At 43.9% G+C, this 25106-nt stretch overlaps 1 protein-coding gene across 1 annotated transcript in view; it reads right to left on the bottom strand.

Moving 5' to 3' along the window:
• The window catches only part of SYT4 (synaptotagmin 4), an 88139-nt gene that overhangs the window by 23254 nt on the left and 39779 nt on the right, over positions 1–25106 (bottom strand). Inside the window, 3 exon segments of the mRNA XM_033958097.1 lie at positions 8631–8751; positions 10228–10767; positions 10769–11034. Coding sequence (XP_033813988.1) covers positions 8631–8751; positions 10228–10767; positions 10769–11034 — 927 coding nt within the window.

The raw sequence follows: 25106 nt of genomic DNA, 5'->3' as shown, positions 1-25106 counted from the left end.
CCAACGGTTTCGCCAGGACATCGCTCAATTCTCTGAGCATTCTTGGGTGCAAATTGTCTGGTCCCATGGCTTTGTTCACCTTGAGTCTTGCCAGTTCACTGTAAACTTCACCTGGTGTGAACTCAAAATTCTGAAACGGGTCTTCTGTGCTTTGTGTTGCCTTCAACTGCGGACCATGTCCCGGTGCCTCACAGGTGAAGACTGAGCAGAAGTATTCATTCAGTAGTTCGGCTTTATCAGAATCTGCTTCCATGTAACTTCCGCCCAGTCTTCTAAGGCGTACTATCCCGCCTGTGTTCCTTTTTCTGTCACTAATATAGACGGGACCTATTTAAAACTCGATAATGCAGTAGTGAACTTTAATAAACAGACTGGTTAATATTCAGCCTATGGCAGTCGAGAATTTTTTTTTTTTTGTGCTTACCTCTACCGGCAGTATTTGCCCTGGATATTTAATGCTTGGCCACATCTGGACACCATCAGTGAATATCTGGGCCTAATTGCTGCTGAATCTTATACAGGCCTTGGCTGATAAGATACTGGGAAAAACCATACTGGGAAAAGCCATACTGGGAAAAACCGAAGGTCCATCAAGCCTAGTATACTGTTTCCAACATTGGCCAACCCAGGTCCAAAGTACCTAGCTAGATCCCAAGTAGAAAAACAGATAGTCATCTGGGACCCACATAGGATACTTATGTTGGCTCCAGCTAAATATTGGCCAAGACCCACATAAGCATGTCCAGGTTCCTCTGCCTCTCAGATCCTCCCCCTCCCGTTCCAAATCCCTTCCCTCACCTGAGCATGATGCATCAGGGCCCAAGCCCCCTCATCAACCCCAGCCCACAGGCCCCTCTGAGATTGCCACTAGAGCTCACAGCAGCAATTTTGAGGCATGATTAACGTGACAATTTATTTTTTTCATCAACAACGGGACATCAATTGTCAGTCCCACCTCCCATTCCCGCCCTAGCCCCGCCCCCAATCTCTTCCATTCATTTTTCATGTACACATAATATATTATTAATTCATAATGGTAACCATAAATTTTTTTAAAAAAATCCACAAAGCACACTATACGCAGATAAAATGTTAATTATCATTTATATTTGGGTTTTTTTTCAAATATGTCAAGGCAAATGACTTTAAAATATGCATTGTCACCTCAGTAACAAAAGAAAAATAGACAAATATAGTGCAAAATATAGACAGCAGATATAAATTCTCAAAACTGACACGTTTTGATCACTAAATCTATATATATATAATCGGAGGTATGTATGTGTGTATGTATGTGTGTGTGTATGTGCCGCGATCACGCAAAAACGGCTTGACCGATTTGAAGGAAACTTGGTATGCAGATCCCTCACTACCTGGGATGATATGTTCTGGGGGTCTCGCGGCCCACCTGCACACGTGGGCGGAGCTACAAACAGAAAATCAGATTTCACCCATTCATGTCAATGGAAAAATGTAAAAAGCTGCCATTCTCACAGTAATTCAAAAACGGCTTGACCAATTTGAACGAAACTTGGTATGCAGATCCCTCACTACCTGGGGTGATATGTTCTGGGGGTCTCGCGGCCCACAACTCTATGTTGCTTGCTCAAGGATGGGTTCACCCAAGAATTTATATGTTCTTGCTCCAGGAGGTGAAACTAAAAATGTTGTTTATAATCACGTTTTGCGTTAGTTGTATTGTATTCATTTTGTCAAATATTTCACATTATAATTTGAATATTGTACTTTTTATTAAGCTGTAAAAAAATAATTTCATTCACCACTATAAAGTATCTTTATTTGAATCCATTTACAGTGTTATTGCTATAATTAAATACCCGTGCAATGCCGGGGCATCAGCTAGTTGAAAATAAAATCATTTTTCCTACTTTTGCTATCTGGTGATTTCATGAGTTTCTGGTTGCGTTTCCTTCTGATTGTGCATCCTTTATTTCATTTCTATCTTTCTTTCTGCACTCAGACCCAACAATTGTCCCTTTCTATTCCCTCCCTCCTTTCTTCCTATGTCCTTAATACCCCCAGTGCCTTCTTCTCATGTTCTTAGTGCCCCTTCCTATGTCCTTAGTGCCCCCAGTACCTCCTTCCCATGTCCTTAGTGCTCCTTCCTATGTCCTCAGTGATCCTTCCTATGTCCTTAGTGCCCCCAGTGCCTCCTTCCCATGCCCTTAGTGCCCCTTCCTATGTCCTTAGTGCCCCCAGTGCCTCCTTCCTATGTCCTTAGTGCCCCTTCCTGTTTCCTTAGTGCACCCAGTGCCTCCTTCCCATGTCCTTAGTGCCTCCTTCCTATGTTCTTAGTGCCCCTTCCTGTGTCCTTAGTGCCCCCAGTGCCTCCTTCTCATGTCCTTAGTGCCCCCAGTGCTTCCTTCCTATGTCCTCAGTGCCCCTTCCTGTGTGCTTAGTGCCCCCAGTACCTCCATCCTATGTCCTTAGTGCCCCTTCCTATGTCCTTAGTGCCCCTTCCTGTGTCCTTAGTGCTCCCAGTGCCTCCTTCCTATGTCCTTAAGTGTCCTCAGTGCCTCCATCCTATGTCCCCCTCACTGCCTTCCAGCCTTTGGCCCACCCCCTCCCCGAAGCCAGCCAGCCGGCCTGCCTCCCTCCCTGCCGCACCAAAGCCTGCCTGCCTCCAGCGCCCGATTCAACCCCCACCCCAACCGCTGCCGCTGCTGCCTGCCTGCTAGCCTCCCTCCTTCCCTCCCTCCAGCGCCGATTCAAACCTCCCACCCGCCGCTGCTGCACCTTCTTCTTGCCACCCAGAAGCCTTCTTCCTGACGTCAATTAGGACGTTGGAGAGGAATTTCCGGGCCATCCAATCGCTGCCCCTGAAAACAGGACATTTTGGCGTCCCGAAGTGGTGGGTCGGGACAACGGGACGGTCGGTCCAATAACGGGACAGTCCTATTGAAAACGGGACGTATGGTCACCTTAGGCATGATTCATAACAGATAGGAGTGAGTAGGCATCAGTCCGGTATCATCCTGGGGGCCTATGGGGAGTAGAAGCAGGTAGAACTCTTGATCCTTTATCTTCAGGAGGAGGGATATCAGGTCGGGATAAAACCAGATGCCTGGAAGCTGTTGCTGAGAAGCTAACTGGCCAGAGGCCAATTTTCAGCCCAGTGTCTGGTTAGCTTTGCAGCTAAAGTTAAAACAGCTTTTTTACTGTCCTAACTTTCCTGCTTACTTCCTCAGTTAGTTATAACATAATATAACTATGGCAGCATAACCATGTTATAACATAACATAACCATGTTAACACAACCATAACATAACCATGTTAACCATGGTTAACACAATACAACCAGGTTATAACATAACATATAGTATTTCTAAAAATACTCAATAAAAAACTATTGAACTCAAAATAAAAAAATAAAATAAAAAATAACATAACGTAACCATGGCCGCTAACTGATTAAGGCCTGGATCTCCCCAGGCTCCGCCCAAGTTCTACCACTGGGCTGCCCAGTACTAACCGGGCAGTGTAAAGGCGGTCTGTAGTGATATTCTGCAGTACCGTCCACTTAAGTGTCACTGAATAAAAGAGCTTAGGAAGTTAACAGGTGATTCAACCAGGCAGGAGCTTTCCCTGCCTAGTTCAATTGCTTTGAATATTGGGCGGTGTCTCTAAAAACACACATATGAATTATAGGAATCTAAAGGCCCAATTTGCTTATTTTCTCTCTCTCTCTCTTGTGCATACACTACAAAGAAAATCCTTACTAAATCAGGACCTGAATAGGCATGATACAATTACGGGCCTCAAAAGAAAGCAATGTAGGTCGCAAACCCCAAAGTACTTGATGTCTTTAATAGCCATATTGTAATGACTGAAATCATTGAAATTTTTTACTCTGAAAGCTGTTCTTTCATCAAACACCTAATTATCAAGCATTAGAACACACTTAACTCACATCATGCAATGCTTTATAGTGTTTTAATGTTTACATTCGTACAGCAAGGGCCGTGCAGTCATTTCCTTTCATTACCTAAAGTACTTTTCGCCAGATTAAATTGACTAAAACATGGAGCAAATGATTAAAGAACTAAGCTGAAAAAAAATGACTAAAAAAAAAATTGTACAAAATGTTATTTTAAAATGTGTCTGGATAAACAGGATATAGTTCAGACTGTAATAACTTTTGATTATTATTAGAGACCCCTTGGAGAGAGAAGATTTAAAAAAAAAAAAAAAACATGAAGGAGGCAATTCTACAATTTGGTGCCTTGATTTAAGGGCTAAAATGGGGCTTATTTATTATTAAGTTTTTTTTTATATACCGCCTATCAAGGTTATCTAAGCGGTTTTACAATCAGGTACTCAAGCATTTTCCCTATCTGTCCTGGTGGGCTCACAATCTATCTAACGTACCTGGGGCTTTGGAGGATTAAATGACTTGTCCAGGGTCACAGGGAGCAGCACAGGATTTGAACCCACAACCCCCAGGGTGCTAAGGCTGTAGCTCCAACCACTGCGCCACACACTCCTCCTAAGTCACTATAGAATACTAGCTCAAACCCACGCTGAGGCGCAAAGTTTAGGCATGACCCTTTTGGGCCAGTTCATTGGCACATGCAAATGGCTATGCCTAAGTGCGCCAGGTGACATGCCAGAGTAATAGTAATCTATGTTATGTCCACTACTTGGCACTACACCCATGGGCTCCCCGCGCTCTACCCAGGTTTACCCTGGCAAATTCTGTATATGGGGCTAGATTCACTAACCCGTTTTTCCTGGGCGATCCGTGGCCGATCCTATCTTGCCCAAAGAATTCACAACTTGAAAACATTCAAATGAGGGCGCTGGGAGGAACGCCTTCATCTGGCCTACACGGATCGTTACTGTGCGATCCCGCCCGTGCATATGCAGACCATCTGTAGATGGTCTGCGCATGCGTCAAGACCCCTGTGAGCCGCGAGTTTTTTACATTTTTTGTTTTAACTTTTTTTAAAAAAAACTTTTGTAGCCCAGCGAGCCCCTGGTTTTAACCCACTTTAAACCCGCGGGTTAAAACCACGGGCTCGCAGGGCGGAGTAAAGCAGGGGGCATTCAGAGCAAGCAAACAGGAGACAGATCGGGGCAGAGCAGGGCGGCATTCTGGGCGAGTAGGCAGGAGACAGATCAGGACAGTGCCGAATAGGCAGAATTTTATTTTCTGGTACTCAATATGTTTGGGGGCTGCCAGTGAAACATGGAGAAACTACTCCAGCCCTGTTTTTGAGCCAAAAGCTACAGCAGCAGTTTATGCAGATCGGGGCAGAGCAGGGCGGCATTTGGGGCGAGCAGGCAGGAGAAAGATCGGGGCAGAACAGGACGGCATTCAGGGCGAGTAGGCAGGAGACAGATCGGGGCAGAGCAGGGCGGCATTTGGGGCGAGCAGGCAGGAGACAGATCGGGGCAGAGCAGGACGGCATTCGGGGCGAGCAGGCAGGAGACAGATAGGGGCAGAGAGCAAGGCTTCTATGGAGCTGGGGAATCAGAAAGACATTTTCAACTGGTCCCCAGCAGTCGCTTCTTGGATTAATCGGCCTGCCCAGTTGGTTATAAAATTGTGGTTGATGAATCGCGTTCCTGTCCACTTTGCATGCGTTTCTTCACATTTGCATGCACGGATTCGAAGCGGACCGCAGGAGAGGTTAGTGAATAGCACAGGAGGGAAATCTGGTCGCAAAGGGATCGCAAACCGATCGGTACACGATCGGTTTGCTTTATGAATCTAGCCCCATGGTGCCTTAAGTTGTGCGTGCAAATCGGTGCACAAAGCCAGTTTGTATGCATAGCTTCATTGGCCTAATTAATGCTGATAATTGGCAATTAAAACCTCTTAACTGATGCTAATTGTCCCTAATTAAAAGTTACGTGCACAACTTGGAAAGCACGATTCTACAAAAAGTATGCACCAGTCGCAGTGTGTGAATTTAAAAAGGGACGTGGCCAGGGATAGATCGTGGGTGGGTTGCGGGCATTCCTAAAGGTTATGCGCATTGTTATAGAATATGCTTCATCCACGTACAACTTACGCACAGGCCTCAAATTTGCGCGATGCACTGGTGCTCAGTGCAGGTCTATAAAAGGTACACATACCTTGTAGATTTGAACCAACCCCCCTCTTTTACTAAAGATGCGCAAACCCCCGCTCTAACGCGGGAAAACTAAATCCAGCTCAATGCTGGTGTCTAGCGCACGTGGCAATTCGGCACGCGCTAAGTGCGCGCTAAAACCGCTAGCGCAGCTTAGTAAAAGGAGCCCTATGTGTCATTCTAGTTGGTGCCTATTTTTGGCTCTATATATTAAATCAGGCCCTATGACACGAGGTGCTACTTTTTAGAAAAGTACTTACTGTACTTACACATGAAAACAGAAATTAAAGGCAACTTTGATATATGTAAATAGTGTGTAGCTCTAGGCACGAGTTTATAGAACTACCCCATAAGGAAATTAAAACAATAATATATCTTGCACCAAATTTCTGCTTCTCAGTACACTCATTTTTGATCTTCAAGATCCAGATTATACTACTCAGATACACTCTTATGATATTACATTTTGAGGACCTTCTAGAGTTGCAGTCATTTTCTAGAGTCTTCTAGAACCTTCTAGAGTCTAGTCATTTTCTCGATTGAGATCTTCAAACAGACCAGTTCATTTTGTCTTCAGTCTTATCTGCAACTAGATCTGAGCATCATGGAAGATGGTCTTCCTTACATGAATTTGACCTAGACCAGTGTTTCTCAACTCAGTCCTGCAGTACCCCCTTGCCAGTCAGGTTTTCAGGATATCTACAATGAATATGCATAAACTTGATTTGCATACACTGCCTCCATTATATGCAAGTTTCTTTCACGCAAATCCATTGTGGATATCCTAAAATCCTGACTGGCAAGAGGGTACTCCAGGACTGAGTTGAGAAACACTGATCTAGACGTATACTGTAGAGTAGATAGTGAATCATTGCATCTGAAAGTTTCACCCCCCCCCCCACATTTCACCTCCAGATGTTTCACCCCCAATATTTACTGCTGTACTACATTGCAATATCATAATTACTGACCCAGTATTGACCTCTCATTTTGCCAAGGTTTGTTCATCTGAACATGCCATTATAATCTTTGTTCACTTGACCTAAAATTTTTGATCCATTCGCAATAAGGCCACAATATCTTGGGGGGGGGGGGTGCATTGACCCTCCAACACAAATACATTTTATTTTTCATATCATGGCGGGCATGGGGGACATTGCCCCCCCTCCACACGACCAGGAGGGGTGCACCGGTGATGCTGCAATGGGGAGGGTATGGAGGAAAATCAGATTTTATCATGGACAGTTCAATGTGCTGAAAAGGCCGCAATGAAACTGTCCTAGACCCTAGATTTGAAATGTGACAATGGAAACAAGCTGCATAGACATAACAAAATTTACTTCAGTGGCAAACGCAATGCCATATTCAAATGAGCAAGACCAACAAAATTGGTAATGATGATAATGCTTAATGTGGCCTGAGGGCGCAATACGATTGTCGTTGATGGACTTCTCAAAAGTGCGCTCTAAGAACATGAGATCTACTGCTATTTCCATCATAGAAGTAACTCTGTGGATCAAATTAACTGGACTGCAAAGAGCTCTTCCTGATATTCAGAAGTCCAAGAAAATGCTTAAGACTGGGCTTTTCGTAGAAGCGTTCCGATGAATGATGTTTCTGGTTTATTCTGCGGGGTTTTGGATTGACATATAATTGATATGCTGTAAATGAATTATTCTTATTGAAAAGATCTGAAATGCTGTTGCTTGTATAAATTTTGTTTTTCTGTATGTTTTTATTGGATGTATGTTGCTATTTGAAAAGCCTCCTAGAAGTAGGCGGTTGAGAAATCTTTTAAATAAATCAATTATGATATTGCAATTCAGTACAGCAGGGAATGTTGGGGGCGAAAGTTCCTGGGGGCAAAATGTGTGTGGGCGAAAGATACCGAGAGTGAAATGTGTGTGTGTGAAAATTCTGGAGGCAAAATGCACCTGGAGGTGAAAAATGTGTCTGCGTGTGTGGGTGGGGCGGGGGGGGACTTTCTACAACGAAATCATTTCAGTTTGTATTAATTCCCCCTATCTTTTTACAAGGACTTTATTAACATTAATCTGCAAAATCTGAGGTTCACCCAGGGCAGGAGTAATTTGTCGAGAGCCCCTAGGCACACAAGTACACTGGGCCCCCCTGCCCCGCCCCACCCCACCATGCGCCCAGGCGGAAACAGGAAGCTGCGTCAGAGGGAAGCTTTGGGCAAGCAGCACAATTACAGTTCCCGTTGCCTTTTCTTACCCGCGTTGCTTGCTTGTCTTACTTTCCGTCGATGGGGGGGGGCCGGCGTTGCCGATTGGGGAGGGGCCCATCACCGTTTGGAATAAAACAATGTTGATGCCCTCCTTCATCGGGCCCTTGACCTATTGGTTAATCCTGCCCTGGGTTCACCGCCTTTCGGTTTTACTTCACTGACAAGAATTCTCTTTTCACTCCAATATTTCAAATTTGTTCTGGGCATCAGACCAACTGAGGCATAAACAGGTTCATTGTTTCACCAAAGTATAGAAAATAAGGTCATTTAAAAAAGTACACTACCTGATAAGCCTGATATATCAGCTTTGGGTAAATGTCGAGCTTTTAACACGACCACGGTTAAGGTGTTTGTCGTAGACTGGTAGCAAAGGGAAATCAGTAATTCTCCACGTCCAGATGACTTCTAAGGGGATGAACAGAAAGGTGCCATGAGTCCAAATGTTATGTTTTCTCGTCTGGAGCCTGAAAGTCATGTCATTAAACGCCATCCCTTCTGGCTCTTTGTAAACGACAAGATGGTTATAACGTGTAACTACTTGGCAAGAAATACATACCAAATTCAAATCGGTTCATAGACAACGGCGCGAAAGACAAAAGCGCGCGCCGACAATTGAGCGCAGCGCGCGCCGCCGCGCCGCTCTAAATTATAGTTTTTAGGGGCTCCGACGGGGGGTTTTGTTGGGGAACCCCCCAAGTTTACTTAATAGACATCGCACCGGCGTTATGGGGGGTTTGGGGGGTTGTAACCCTCCACATTTTACTGTAAACTGAACTTTTTCCCTAAAAACAGGGAAAAAGTGAAGTTTTCAGTAAAATGTGGGGGGTTACAACCCCCCCACAACGCCCCCACAACGCGGCGCGATGTCTATTAAGTAAAGTGGGGGGGTTCCCCCCCACGCCCCCCCCCCCGTCGCAGCACTAAAAACAGAAATTTAGAGCGGCGCGGCAGCGCGCGCTGCGCTCAATTGTCTGGGCGCGCCTTTGTCCCGGCGCGCTTTTGACCTGACACCAAGGTTCATAGACAACGGCGCAAAAGACAAAAGCGCGTGCCGCCGCGCCACTCTAAATTACAGTTTTTAGGGGCTCGGGCGCGCCTTTGTCCCAGCGCGCTTTTGACCTGACACCTTCAAATCAGTCACTGAGGATTTCTTTTTTAATTCAAATGTAGGAGTTCATCTGCTATTCTGAAAAATAATAGACATTAAGACGATGTGATTAATAAAGAAACTGCAGGGGTTTTTTTCAGGATTGAAAGAAACCAACTCAACATAACCAATTCTTCACAAATAAAAGCCGTTTCATATAAAAGCACTACAGTATTGCTGAAGTCACTTTTTCCAAGCCCAGGACATAAATTAAATATGTAAATTATATTTGCTCCGGGCAATTAGATTTGCCTTTTCAAAGTATTCACTGTACACCAGTCAAAATATAATAACTCAAGTTATGCCATATGCGATAGCAAATATTCCATTATGTATGAATTATAATCTGCTTAATTCACTAGTTTTTTTTCCTCCTATGGAGATAAAATGGGGGGGAAAAGGCCTTAGGCCTTATTGATTCACATGCTAGGGGTAAAGAATTCCTTGGGTGAATGTTATTTAATTTCTGATACTTCGTGGATTGATGTATATTCACTGACTATGTGATTACGATGAACATAATACAGCATTATAAAATAAAACCTAATAAGTGTGCATTGCTCATATTCATTTCACGTTCACATCTGTTTGAATAGTCCATGGCACACGGAACTGTTGCACCTTATCTTATTATTCAGCTGAAATCATATAATATATTTTTTTTTATGTTACTGGACTCATGACATTCCGTAGTTAAATGCATTTTCAGAAAGAGAAAATAAAAAACATATTACCTTGACGGTTCTTTTGGTGATTTCTCGATTCATGAGGACTCTTCCATCTGATAGTTCAATTCCCAACAGAGGGATCTGGACTTCTCCAATGACATCATCTCTTGAAAACCTGTCAAAACTCAAGATCATGAAGTGGAGCACCAGGTCCTGCACTTGATTGTATGGAATTCCATAAAACGTAAAGGTCTCATCGAAAGCTGGATCTAAGGTCTTTCTCAGCACTCTGGTTTTGACTTTGTGCTTCTTTTCTGGTAAAATTGTCATTTTTATATATGGATCAGAGGTCATGGACTGCTCATCCATGGCTGGCAAACCTCTAGCCTCTTTGATGTTTACTACAAAAGCTTTCTTCTCAAAGTTGTATTCTAAGGAGAAGAAGAGGGTGCCCAATTTATCGGGCTTATCTACAGAAGATAATGACGTGCTAGATGTTATGCTCTCCAATGATACACAGTCACTCTCCTTTTCAGGGAAATGCTTTTGAGAAAAGTTCTCAGGCTCCAAAGAATTCTGAACCTTGAGGTCCGTTTTGGGGAAGTTTGCCATTTAGATCTCTTTTTTCTAGATCAAGATGAAGAGAGTTTTTTGGTATCTCGGATTTCTGCTGTTTTTCATCCGTTCCAAATTTCTTCTTGCTGTTTAGGTTCTCAGGATAAATATCAACTCCTTTCAGCACGTGTACAAACTTGTAGGGAGGGGTCTTGTTGGATTTTGTAGATTTGCGCTGGCAGCAGATCCAAGCAAACAACGAAACAGTGAACACGAGGCCAAATGCACTGAAGATCCCGACAACGGTAGGAATTTCTTCTGTAAGAAAATAAATATTAATAAGGTGTTAACATAATATCAACTTTAATAAGAAGCAAGAGAATTTATCTATTGAAAAAAATATTGCAAACTCTACAAAACAAAAATGCATGAGCTGGGCTCTATAGGCTGCATTACATTTCATGTCATCTGCTAGTCTCAGTGAGATATTGATTATTGAGTGCTTCTATACCGCTACTAATGACTGGGGACTCAATTCAGATGCAGATTCCTTTTGCAGTAAAAGAAAACCAAAAGGGTATGAAATTTCTAGTTGTGATTATCAAGCCTTATAAATATACACTTCCCCCTCCTTATTCGCGGTTTCCGTATTTACGGATTCGATTATTCACGGTTTTTAAAACAAAAAATGCTTTTTCATTTTTTCAAGGCTATTTTAAGCCCTGTAAGCCACCCCCACCCCCATCCCCTTAAGCCTTACCTGGTGGTCTAGCGGGTTTTCGGGGCAGGAGCGATCTTCCCACGCTCCTGCCCCGTGCAGATCGCTCACAGGAAATGGCTTGAAAGATTATGGGCGCTCAAGGCAGCCATTTCCTGTGAGCGATCTGCACGGGGCAGGAGCGTGGGACGATCGCCCCTGCCTAAAAACCCGCTAGACAACCAGGTAAGGCTTAAGGGGGGGCTTTCAGGGCTTAAAATAGCCAGGGGAAGCAGTGGTTAGGGGCAGAACCGGCCCAAATATTATTCGTGGGTTTTTTAATATTCGCGGGCCGGCTCTGCCCCTAACCACTGTGAATAGAGAGGGGAAAGTATAGATATATATAAAATATAACAACATAAGAATAGCCTTACTGGGTCAGACTAATCAAGCCCAGTAGCCCATCCTCACAGTGGCTAATCCAGGCCACTAGTACCTGGCCAAAACCCAAGGAGTAGCAACATTCCATGCTACTGATCCAGGGCATGCAGAGGCTTCCCCCATGTCTTAACAGAATATGGACTTTTCCTCCTGGAATTTGTCCAAACCTTTCTTAAAACCAGCTACGCTATCCGCTTTTACCACTATCTCTAGCAATGCGTTCCAGAGCTTAACTATTCTCTGAGCGAAAAAAAAAATATTTTCCTCCTATTGGTTTTAAAAGTATTTCCCTGCAGTTTCATCGAGTGTCCCCCCTAGTCTTTGTAGTTTTTTGACGGTGAAAAATTCATCCACTTGTACCCCTTCTACTCCACTCAGGATTTTGTACACTTGAATCATATCTCCCCTCAGCCTTCTCTTTTCCAATAGTTGGGTTGATATGCAAAGTGATTTAATTAGATGGCAAACCCTCCTGCCTGTTTAAATTGCTTGTGCCTGCCTAGCCATGATACTCAACAGCAAGTAACTGGATGATTCCACTGATTATCGGCACTCACTGGCCATGTTGGAAGTAGACAGGTGAGGCGTAGTGCAGGTAGCAGAACTTGGGAGAGCCAGGAGTTATGTGGCTGCTGGCAATATTAGGAGGCCAGGGCCTACACAGTGAACAAGTGACCTCGTGGTTAGAGCTGCTGCCTTAGTACTCTGAAATTTCAGGTTCAGTCCCAGCACTGCTCCTTGTGACCCTGGGCAAGTCAATTAACCATCCATGGCCCCATATTCCATAGTTAGATTCTGAGCCCGCTGGGATAGATAGGGAAAACACTTAGATAGACTAACATGCACGTGTTAGCATTTAGCGCGTGGTTACCACATGCTAATATTTAACGCACGCTAAAACGCATAGCGCACCTTAGTAAAAGGAGCCCTATGTTTCTTTTGGATGAGAGGTTGCCATGCTTTGTTTATGGAAAGCCCTTTATCTGCATTGAAGTTAATGGGGTGTCTTGCAATTTCTGTTGCCTCTTTGTTTCTTCTTGGCCACCAGTGGTCTTCTTTTTCCAGGACTTTTGAGTTTTCAAATCTAATTGTATGACCAGGTTCCCTGCCATGGAGGGCTACAGCTGATTTTTCTGTGTTGCATAGCTTGTGGTGTCTCTTGTGCTCTATCAGCTTCTCCTCTATCGTGCGTCCAGTCTCACCAATTTCTTGACCCACAGACTGCCCTCTTCTCAATCACCTCTGTGAACCCACTGCATATAAAGACGCACTGCAGACCTCACTGCATATCCTGCAAAAAGCCACAGCAAGATGGCTGAAACGTCGGCTCTAAACAGACGTGGCGAGACCCGGAAACCTGCTACAATCTTGATAATATACATTTTATGTACGTGCATAGGCACAGGGGCCATGGCCTCCCCCAAAACTGGTGACCACCTGCCCTCCCGACCCCTAGGGTTGAACTTAAAATGATCAGGGAGCCACTGCCATGCAGCTTCAAGGAGCAGGCCTGCCCCTGGAAGTAGAATGAAGACTTCCGGAGGCAGGCCTTCTTCTTGCTGCGCGGCGACTGTCCGATCATTTAAAATTGAAGCACCTTGCCCCCCCCCCCAAACAAGACAGCATTCCGCTGCCCCTGTGTACGTGTATGATGGCAGTGAGTACTGGAATGTGAGTGCATATGACCACGGTTGCACCATATAATGTACATTTGGGAAAGTTATAGTAAAAATAATGTGTGAATGAAAGTGAAGTCAGATGAGAGGACATGAGTGATAATGTTCTGAAATACTGGCTGTCATAAGAACATAAGAAGTGCCTCTGCTGGGTCAGACCTGAGGTCCATCGTGCCCAGCAGTCCGCTCGCGCGGCGGCCCAACAGGTCCAGGACCTGTGTAGTAGTCCTCTATCTATACTCCTCTATCCCCTTTTCTGTCATAAAATTATCCAATTCTTTCTTGAACCCTAATACCGTACTCTGTCCTATCACGCCCTCTGGAAGCTCATTCCAGGTGTCCACCACTCGCTGGGTGAAGAAAAACTTCCTAGCATTGGTTTTGAATCTGTCCCCTTTCAGCTTTTCTGAATGCCCTCTCGTTCTTGTAGTTTTCGAAAGTATCTGCCCCTCTCCACTTTCTCTATGCCCTCCATGATCACGTCACTTCTGCTTTTCATCCATGGGTTCTGTATCCATTGTAAAGCTGTCTTTTAGAGAACAGCATGAAACAGCTCCCATAAGGGTAAAGGAGATGGGACTTATATACTGCTTTTACTGTGTGGTTTAAAAAAATCAAAGTGGTTAATGTACATATTTTGAACCTGGGACAATGAAGTATCAGGTGACTTGCTCAGAGTCACAAGGAGCTGCAGTGGGATTTGAACTCACAAACTCAGGGTGCGGAGGCAGCCGCTCCAACCACTAGGCCACTCCTACGTAACTCATCTTAATCTTGAACCTGTACTGTTGGGCACAGACCAGCTGCCTTTATTGTGAACCAGGTCTTCTTGCTTTATGGTTGCCCTCAACCCCACCACAGGTACCTTTTTCGGAACCCCCTGGACGGTGGACGGCAAATCTCCAGCGGTGCAGAGCAGCCCCTGCACCGCCCACTGAATGGCCGACGTCAGCTCTCGCGGGACTCACAAGAGTTGACGTCAGTCACTGAGCAAGCGGTGCAGGGGCAAGCCGAAGAGATTGCGGCTGCCCTGCACCGTGGGAGATTCGCCGTCTGCCGTCCAGGTACCGGGGGTGGGGGGTGATTAAAAATACGGTACAAGCTTACAGAGTCTCAGAAGGGGGACTAAGAACACATGTGCTTTAGTGAATCTAAGATTATACAAGCTACTAGCTGATGCCCCGGCGTTGCACGGGTATTTAATTATAGCAATAACACTGTAAATGGATTCAAATAAAGATACTTTATAGTGGTGAATGAAATTATTTTTTTACAGATTAATAAAAAGTACAATATTAAAATTATAATGTGAAATATTTGACAAAATGAATACAATACAACTAACGCAAAACGTGATTATAAACAACAATTTTAGTTTCACCTCCAGGAGCAAGAACATATAAATTCTTGGGTGAACCCACTCTTGAGCAAGCAACATAGAGTTGTGGGCCGTGAGACCCCCAGAACATATCACCCCAGGTAGTGAGGGATCTGTATACCAAGTTTCGTTCAAATCGGTCAAGCCGTTTTTGAATTACAGTGAGAATGGCAGCTTTTTACATTTTTTCCATTGACATGAATGGGTGAAATCTGATTTTCTGTTTGTAGCTCCGCCCACATGTGCAGGTGGGCCGCGAGACCCCCAGAACATATCACCCCAGGTAGTGAGGGATCTGCATACCAAGTTTCGTTCAAATCGGTCAAGCCGTTTTTGAGTTACAGTGAGAATGGCAGCTTTTTACATTTTTTCCATTGACATGAATGGGTGAAATCTGATTTTCTGTTTGTAGCTCCGCCCACATGTGCAGGTGGGCCGCGAGACCCTCAGAACATATCACCCCAGGTAGTGAGGGATCTGCATACCAAGTTTCGTTCAAATCGGTCAAGCCGTTTTTGACTTACAGTGAGAATGGCAGCTTTTTACATTTTTTCCATTGACATGAATGGGTGAAATCTGATTTTCTGTTTGTAGCTCCGCCCACGTGTGCAGGTGGGCCGCGAGACCCCCAGAACATATCAACCCAGGTAGTGAGGGATCTGCATACCAAGTTAAATTCAAATCGGTCAAGCCGTTTTTGCGTGATCGCGGCACATACACACATACATACCTCCGATTTTATATATATAGATACAGTTTCAGGGTGGTACCTACATTGCATTAGTAGACAGGAGTACATCAATGACTGACAGAATCCAATGTGCCCGATTTATGGAGCGTTGGGTCTCGATCGGTTAAAGTTTGAGACCATTATATTTAAACTCTGTTAAAGCAGTGCTTCTGAACCCTCACCCAACCAATGAGGGTTTTTGTTGGGGTTTTTTTTTTTTTTTAGGAAATCCACAATGAATAAGCAAGACATATTATTGTAAATTACATTGAACGACTCCACCAAATGTCAACAACTTCACTAGCGCCACTGCTGAGAAGCCTGAAAATTAAACAGAGGAAAAAGCCTTGGAAAGGAGAGAGCCAGTGCTAACTCAGTTCAAATCACCAGCACAGGCATTAAAAAAAACCCCAACCTATGGAACGCTAAATCTGCTGCAGAAAAAGATTGAAAGCAACCAAGTGAGCACAACCTTAGCAAAACCATGCCCCCCCCAGGGGCCCGTGTTTCGTGGCTCGACCGCCAGTTCTTCGGGGCTGCGGGGCTATTGAACGCTGCAAACAAAAACATGCAATGTTTCTTATCCTAATATATAATTTGCAGATAGAATCAATGCTGATTTTACACACTATGATACTGCTGCTTTCATCTGTTAGCTCCAGCGTTCTAAACATGGTGCCATGGCGTTTAAATGATATACCAATATATCAAACATACATGTTTTTGTTTGTTTGCAGCATTCAATAGCCCCGCAGCCGCAAAATGTGGGCCCACCTGGGGAGGGGGGTGGGGGTTATTTTTGCTAAGGTTATGCTCACTTGGTTGCTTTGAATCTTTTTCTGCAGCAGATTAAACCTTCCAAAGGGTTGGGTTTTTTTAATGGCAATGATGCTGGTGAGTTGAGCCGAGTTAACACTGGCTCTCTCCTATCTTAGGCTTTTTTCCTCTGTTTAAATTTCAAGCTTCTCAGCAGTGGCGCTAGTGAAGCTGTTGAAATGCAGTGGAGCTTTGTGGAATTTGCTTTTTTTGTTGTTGTTGTTCCTCCGCTCCTGTTTATTCGTTTAGGGGCCCTTTTTGTTAAGGCGTGCTAACTGATTTAGTGCATGCTAAAGATTAGTGCACACTAAATGCTGAGGCATCCATTATATTCTATGGGCACCTTAGCATTTACATATGCTAATCTTTAGCGTGCACTAAATCCGTTAGCATGCCTTAATAAAAGGACCCCTTATTTCAGTGTTGAGACATATTGCAGTTGCATAGCAAGGAGACAGTGCGTACAAATCTATGTCATGCTTGGGATTTCCTGAAAACCTGACTTATTGGGTGAGCCCCGTGGTCTGGGTTGAGAAGCACTGCTTTAAAGCACCAACTCAGATATTCATCACAGGGCACTGATAGGTCTGGATACAAAGCTATATTCTGCACTGACACCTGGATAACTACTTGGACACGGTAGGTCCAAAGTTGGGTTTCTGGGCAGTGCCATTTTGGTGCCACCATTTCAGCACCACAGTTAGGGCACTGGACTTTTAGCCACCAGGTGTTTGGATGCTAGGCCTTTTGGCCCCCCCCCCCCAATGGCCACATCAAAAATTCCTCTTTCTACTTCTCTCCCACGCTGACCTCCAGTACGCGTTGGCTGTGAGGGTGAATGGTTCTAAAGGAAGCCTATTCCATCCTTTCCACAGGCACTACCTGGGGCAGTTCACATCTCCCTTCTGCTCCAAGACCCTTGGCCAAACCAGTGAGCAGCCACGGGCCCAGCTTCCTGACAACCAGTATTCAGAACTAGACCTTCTTGCCATATATATGTTTTAGAGGCAGAGAGGATGTGGTAAGAGCAGTTAATGTAGCTAGTTACAAAAAAGAAAAAAAAGTTTGGACAAATTCCTGGAGGAAAAGTCCATAAACTGCTCTTGAGACAGACATGGGAGAAGCCACTGCTCGCCCTGGATTGGTGGCATGGAATGCTGCTACTATTTGGGTTTTTGCCAGGTACTTGTGACTTGCATTGGCCTCCGTGAAGACGGGATATTGGGCTAAATGGACCATTGGTCCTATCCATTAAGGCTATTCCTGTATTCTTACAAGTTATTCCACTCTTCTCATTTCATTTGATGTGACTGAAACAAAAAGTGACAAGAAAAGTGTGGAATAACTTGTAAGTTTCATGGCTCCACATCATTCTCTTCTTGGCTGGGCTGAGAACTTATCAGTGTCCCTTCGTATGGTGATGTCATAATGCCTCATTCCACCAATGCCTAAGAGCCAACCTCATCGGTGATGTCACAGTGGCTTGGTTTCCCTGTGCTTCTAGCCACTCATTAGATGCATTTGCCTCATTGAAACAAAAAGTGTCAAGAGAAGTGTGGAATAACTTTTAAGTTTCATGGCTCCACATGATTCTCTTCTTGGTTGGGCTGAGAACTTTTTAGCGGCCCCTCATAAATAAATCTGAAAGGTACCCAGAGACACACATTAGTGAGCGGAACGCAAAAAAAAAAAAAAATGCACAGGATGGCACTAAGCTAGAGAAAAGAAAAAAGAAGCTCACTCCTGTTCTAGTAGCACACTTGGGACTCATCAACAACATGAGTATGCCATATTCTTCTTATACAAAAAGAAAACAGAACATCTTAGACTGGAATGAGAACCTACTGAGTGTTATCCTTCTCATCCCATTATTGGTGCAGAAAATTGTCAGAAGTTTCAAGTTCATTAAAGAGAGGGCGGGAGGGGGTATTTCTTTTGTATGGTTCCTTATGAAAATGTTGGTTGGGTGGGGTTTTTATAATGTTGTATGGATTCTGATTGATTATAAGTGCATATATGATTACTATTATTTGTATAGATATTGTATTGCATTTTTGTTAGCTTTAGAAACTCAATAAAGATTTAAAAAAAAAAAAAAAAATTCTTATACCATCCAATCAGGCTTCTAGGCGGTGTACAATACTAATAATACAGAGAATAGATACAATAAAAACAAATAATAATTTATTCTTATATACCGCCAAACCTTCAGTTCAAGGCGGTTCACAACAAAAACAGTTGAACAATGAATTAGAAGCATAGCATCAAATGTTTCTCAGAAAATACAATTACAATTAAGTCAAGTATTTCTCAAACAGAAACGTTTTAAGAATTTTTCGAGATAGATAATAAGACTGAGCTTGAGGAATTAGAGCATTCCAACATGAATTCATTACGCTAGCCTGAAATGCAAGGGTGTTTTTTTCCCCCAAGAATCTCTTGCTGCGGCATGCTTCGTGTATTCTTGTTTGGATTATAAAATTCAAAGTGGGAAGAGAAGTAGGTTGGAATCAGTCCAAATAAAGCTTGGAAACAAATACAACCAAATTTGACCAGAACTCTAGCCTCGAATGATCATATAAAATTAACACAGATGGACAATACTAGGGAATGTTAGTACAACAAATTACTTGACTTACGGACATACGCCAGACATAAGGAGAGGGGCAAGAACTACAACGTTCGCAAAAAGAACATAAGAGGGAAGAACGGCGGGGAGGGATTGAAGTCGAGGTGCTGACGCCGGCTGACACCTACCCATTTCCAATTACTTAATAAACGAGGACATCTGACGTTTGCATTGTTAGACTACACACAGTGGGCTCCTTTTATCAAGGTGCGCTACGGGGGGGTTAGCGCGTCTGACATTTCATCACGCGCAAACCCCCGCGGCACGCCAAAAAACTAACGCCTCGTCAATGGAGGCATTAGCAACTAGCGCGGCAGGCGGTTGAACGCGCGGTATTCCGCGCGTTAGCCGCCTTCCGCACCTTGATAAAAGGAGCCCAGTGTTACCATTAAATAGGCAAAACAGTATTTCCACATCCCGGGGTATGTTTGTCCTGTCTGGGCACATCTGAGAGATGCCATGGGCTCCTTTTACTAAGGCGCACTAACGTTTTTAGCGCACGCACAAGATTAGCGTGCACTAGAGCGCGCGCTAGCCCAAAAATGACTGCCTGCTTAAAAGGAGGCATAGCGGCTAGCGCGCGGGGCATTTTAGCGTGCGCTAAAAACCGCTAGCGCGCCTTTGTAAAAGGAGCCCCATATGCCATTTAGTAATTTTAAATACCACGTTTTAGAAAAGAGCGATTTATTTGTAATATCATATTCAGATTTCTCTAGTTAAAATCAGAAATAAATCAATAAATTCATTTTTATTTTGAAAGGGTGGAGGGGCATTTGCAATAGGACTACTACCACTATTATTTATTATTTCTATAGCACTGAAACATAGAAACATAGAAGATGACGGCAGAAAAGGGCTACAGCCCATCAAGTCTGCCCACTCTGCTTACCCACCCCCTGTCTCTGCCCTAATGACCCAATTTCCTTATCTTGACCCTCGTAGGGATCACACATGGGGATCCCATTTATTCTTAAAGTCTGGCACGCTGTCTGCCTCGATCACCTGCACTGGAAGCTTGTTCCAATGATCAACCACTCTCTCTGTGAAGAAATACTTTCTGGTGTCTGCAGCAGCCACTCTCTCCTCCTCTCCCTATTGGCTAAGGCTCTTAACATTTGCATCTCCTCTTCCTTTAGGCTAAGGCTCTTTACACCTGCATTGTGATGTCATAGAACTTTCTGATTATAGAAACATAGAAACATGATGGCAGATAAAGGCCAAATGACCCATCATAGAAAATAGAAACATAGAAGATGACGGCAGAAAAGGGCTACAGCCCATCAAGTCTGCCCACTCTGCTTACCCACCCCCTGTCTATGCCCTAATGACCCAATTTCCTTATCCCACATGGGTATCCCATTTATTCTTAAAGTCTGGCACGCTGTCTGCCTCGATCACCTGCACTGGAAGCTTGTTCCAATGATCAACCACTCTCTCTGTGAAGAAATACTTTCTGGTGTCGCCATGAAATTTTCCGCCCCTGAGTTTGAGCGGGTGCCCTCTTGTGGCCGAGGGTCCCTTGAGAAAGAAAATATCATCTTCCACTTCGACACGTCCCGTGAGGTACTTAAATGTTTCGATCATGTCTCCCCTCTCCCTAAGTTCCTCGAGAGTGTAGAGCTGCAATTTGTTCAGTCTCTCTTCGTACGAGAGACCCTTGAGCCCCGAGATCATCCTGGTGGCCGTCCGCTGAACCGATTCAATTCCGCGCACATCTTTACTGTAATGTGGCCTCCAGAATTGCACACAGTACTCCAGACGAGGTCTCACCATGGCCCTGTACAACGGCATTATGACTTCAGGCGTACGCAGCGCTGTACATTTTAACATACAATAGACAGTCCCTGCGCAGAAGAGCTTACAATCTAATTCAGACAGGACACTTCAGGGTTGGGGAGGTTATAGTGGGTCTACGTATCTGATAAGCAGTGAGGGGGGAGTTAAGAGTTGAGAGCAGTTTCCCAAAAAGTGGGCCTTTAGCTTGGATTTGAACACTGAGCACGGACGTTTAGGGAAAGACTTACAGAAATCCAGTAGAGAAAAACGCCCATTTTCAAAACAGCGAGACATATATCTTTAAAAAACATATTTTTTTAATGGCCTATCTAGATGTTTTGGTTCTCAGTACGTCAATCTTTTGGGGCCATTTTCGAATTCAAAGATGCCCAAATAAAAAAAAAAAATTGTAGAGTAACAAGCCATTGACAGATCCAAACAGCCGGCATTCTTAGCAAACTGGTCCCACCGATTCTGAGCAGAGGGGCACTCTAAGGGGTGTTGCAGTGAATGTCACATTTAAAAGTCCCAGGAACACACCTCTATAACCTGCTTACGGTTCATAGACAAAACCGCCGAAGACAAAGGCGCGCGCCGACAACTGAGCGCAAGACGGAAGCGCGCCGAAGAAAAAGAGTGTTTTTAGGGGCTCCGATGGGGGGTTTTGTTGGGGAACCCCCCACACTTTACTTCATACAGATCGTGGCAGCTGTTGGGGCATTGTGGGGGGGTTTGGGGGGTTGTAACCGCCCTCATTATACTGGAAACTTAACTGTTTCCCTGTTTTTTAGGGAAAAAGTGAAATTTTCAGTAAAATGTGGGGGGTTACAACTCCCCAAACCCCCCCACAATGCCCCAACAATGCGGCACGATCTGTATAAAGTAAAGTGGGGGGTTCCCCCCACACCCCCTGTCGGAGCCCTTTAAAACAGTCATTTTCTTTGGCGCGTGCCTCCGCGTTGCGCTCAGTTGTCTGCGCGCATCTTTGTCCCAGCGCGCTTTTCACCTGACACCCCTGCTTACACTACAGTATATTGTATGGTGAACCCTCTAAAACCCACCTAAAACTTACTGTATCCACCTGTACACCACCACAATAGCCTTTAAGCCTGCCGGCGTCATCTTTATGTAGGCACAGTAGGTTTTGGGTGGATTTTGGAGAACTCACCATACAATATAAGCAGGTTATAGTGATGGCTAGGGTGGTTTAGACGGGCTGGAGTCAGCTTTGACGTAGACTCCAGTAGATAAAACCTAACGCACATTATCGGGCAAAGCTCTGGGTTTCTGGCCCAGAAATATCTAAGAAAAAGGACCATTTAAATTAAATGGTTAATTTATAGAGCAGGTATGGTTGGGCAGATTGGATGGACCAGTCGGGTCTTTATCTGCCGTCATTTACTATATTGCTATGTCACATGTACTTGGAACTGCATTGCCCCCTAGAGTGCTCCTCTGCTCAGTTGTCAGTGTAACCATCTGAAGCTGTAAAACAGGCTGAAATGGACTAATTTTTTTCACATCATTGGGTGGTGGGAGGAGGTCGGGGACCACTGGGAGTGTAAGGGGATGGAGGGGTCATGCCTTAATCTCTCCAGGGGTCATAGGGTTAATTTGGGCCCCTTTTTGACCATTATTCATTTTTAAAACAGGTCTTGCTTGAAATGTCTAAATGATGCCAAGGAACGTTTTGTTAAAAGTTTGATTGTCTCTGCAGAACGTCCGAGTCCTAAGCCCATCCAAAACATACCTCTAACACACCCCCTTAAGATGTAGGTGCACTGGAGACAAAGCAACGAGAAAGACGTCTGGCATGTCGGTTTCAAAAATGCCCACTTGGACATTTTGACTTGCAAGACGTCTAAGTGCCAGCTTATGTTATGTTTTGGACGTCTGTCTTTTTTTTTTTTTTTTTTTTTAAATGAGCCCCCATAGCTTTATATCAACAGCTTTTGTATCTAAGAATTAGAGGTATGGCACAGACAGGCTAAAACTTTAATCAGATAGCACCAGTGTTCAACAGTCGCGTCAGACCATATAAACAGCAAATCTATGTTAACCAGATAAGATATTCTGTTGACTTTGACTGACCAGATTTAGTAATGTGAGCTTAGTGTGAAGGATACGATATTAAATAACCAAGCTAACCTAACATAAATGTGTCTGAGCATCCAGTTTGCTCTAACTGGGCATAAAATGCTAGTGACTATTAGCCTCATTGCATGCATCCTGTCGAGAATATTGACAGGAGAAAGAGTTCAGAGCTTTATAGTCTCAAAGGCATCAACATATCTTGAGTTCTCTGTTGCAGAAAACAGAGGGGTACTTTTCAAGAGTGGGAAGGATAAAGACGGAATCTCTTCTCTTTTGACATTGCTCTTGAGTCTACAAGGTAACTGACGCAACGATGGGGCTCTTGACGGATAGAAAGATATCCCAGTGTTGCTAACCTGGATTGTGAAATTATGATGTTAACTCGTAACAGGGATGCAGAGATTGAGAACTTATTGTCTCTAAGGAAAATATATGCATGGTTGAAATGTGTGAGACCCTAGGCAAGTCACTAGTCATTGCCCCGGGTACATTAGACAGATTGTAAGCCCACCAGGGACAGATAGGCATGAAAAACCACTTTGAGTCTGGTTGTAAAACTACAAAAAAAGGCGGTATACAAGGCCCAGTCCCTTTCCCCGATCCCTTCTTCCCTGTTAATGATCTTTCTTATAGAGAAGACAGCTATGGTTGAAGGATATGAGAATATACAGTATATTGTGTAGATAATAACAGAGAAATTGTCCATTGATCACATGAACCAATTTCACGTCAGCAAGTCCTTCATATTCCGAAGCTTGCTAAGGCATTGACAGTTTATGTTCTGACTGTGTTATGCATATTTCACATGTCTGGAAATGCTAATTGTTGTTGATGGTGGAGGAAGAGTATAAGGTTTAGATATACTGTCTTTCTGTGGATGCAATCAAAATGATTTTGCATTGCCCTAGGTACTTATTTTGCACCTTGGACAATGGAGGGTTACATGACTTGTACAGAGTCACACGGAGCGGCAGTGGGAATTGAACCCAGTTCTTGTTGGTACCAGTCTACTCCACCAGCCATTGGGGCTACTCCTCCCTCTGCATTACTTCTTTTGGAAAAGGGATGAATGCTTGTTTCAGAAAGTATAGAATTGAAGGGCTGATAGAAATGATGGTAGGTGGTTTGGGCTTCTTGCCTTTCTTTCCTGTTGTAATTATAATCCAAATATGTTCATTTACTTATTTAGACCCTCTTTTACTAAGGTGCACTAATCGATTTATCACGCGCTAAACGCTAACGCTTGCATGTTAGTCTATGGACGCATTAGCGTTTAGCGTGCGCTAATCGGTTAGCACACCTTAGTATAAGAGGTGTTAAATCTAAATCTAATCTAAGCTAAATCTTGGATTTATATTCCGTGGCATCTCCCCAAAAGGAGCTTGACTCGGTTCACATAAAAATCGATAACCGAAGTGAAAGTAGTTAGATTAGAGAAAAAAAAAATAACTTATTAACGAAGACCCTCATCTGACATCTTAGAGAGAAGATAACTAATTCTCCTTACTCAAGCATTTTTTCCCGTCTCTCCCAGTTGAGGCATGAATATTACTCAAGTTAGGTTGCACCTGCTACAAGACGTTGGCCTTATATCTGATTAAATTATTGATTACTTTAAATTTACTAACAGAAAGGGCACCGGATTAGCGCACACTAGCCCAAAAATTATCACCTGCTTAAAAGGAGGCGGTAGCGGCTAGCGTGCGTGGCAATTTAGCGCACCGCTATTCCACGCGTTAAGGCCCTAACGCACCTTTGTTAAAGGAGCCCACAATGTTTTTCTCGGCATTTTAGATTATTTGCATTTCCTACTTGAAAAGGTGGCATGTACAAGATTTTTCCAATGAATTTGATCTTTTCAAGCTGGATCATGGGATATAAACCCTTTTCTATCCTGATAACAAACCCCAATTCCTATCTTTCCTTTAGAAAAATGCTAAAGACCTGCTTATTTGACAAATTCTTCTGAATGTGATTATAATATACTCGGCTTATACAATCTGTTTGTGGTTAACTGCATTGAACTGAGAGGTTACTGTGGTTATATAAATGAATTTGTTATGTCATGGGCAAACAATCTCTCTAATGTACCTGGGGCAATGGGGGTATTAAAGTGACTTGCCCAGGGGCACAAGGAGCAGTGTGGGTTTGAA

This window comes from Geotrypetes seraphini, chromosome 1, assembly GCF_902459505.1.
Source record: "Geotrypetes seraphini chromosome 1, aGeoSer1.1, whole genome shotgun sequence".
NCBI lineage: Eukaryota > Metazoa > Chordata > Amphibia > Gymnophiona > Dermophiidae > Geotrypetes > Geotrypetes seraphini.
This window is presented reverse-complemented; position numbering and strand designations above follow the sequence as displayed.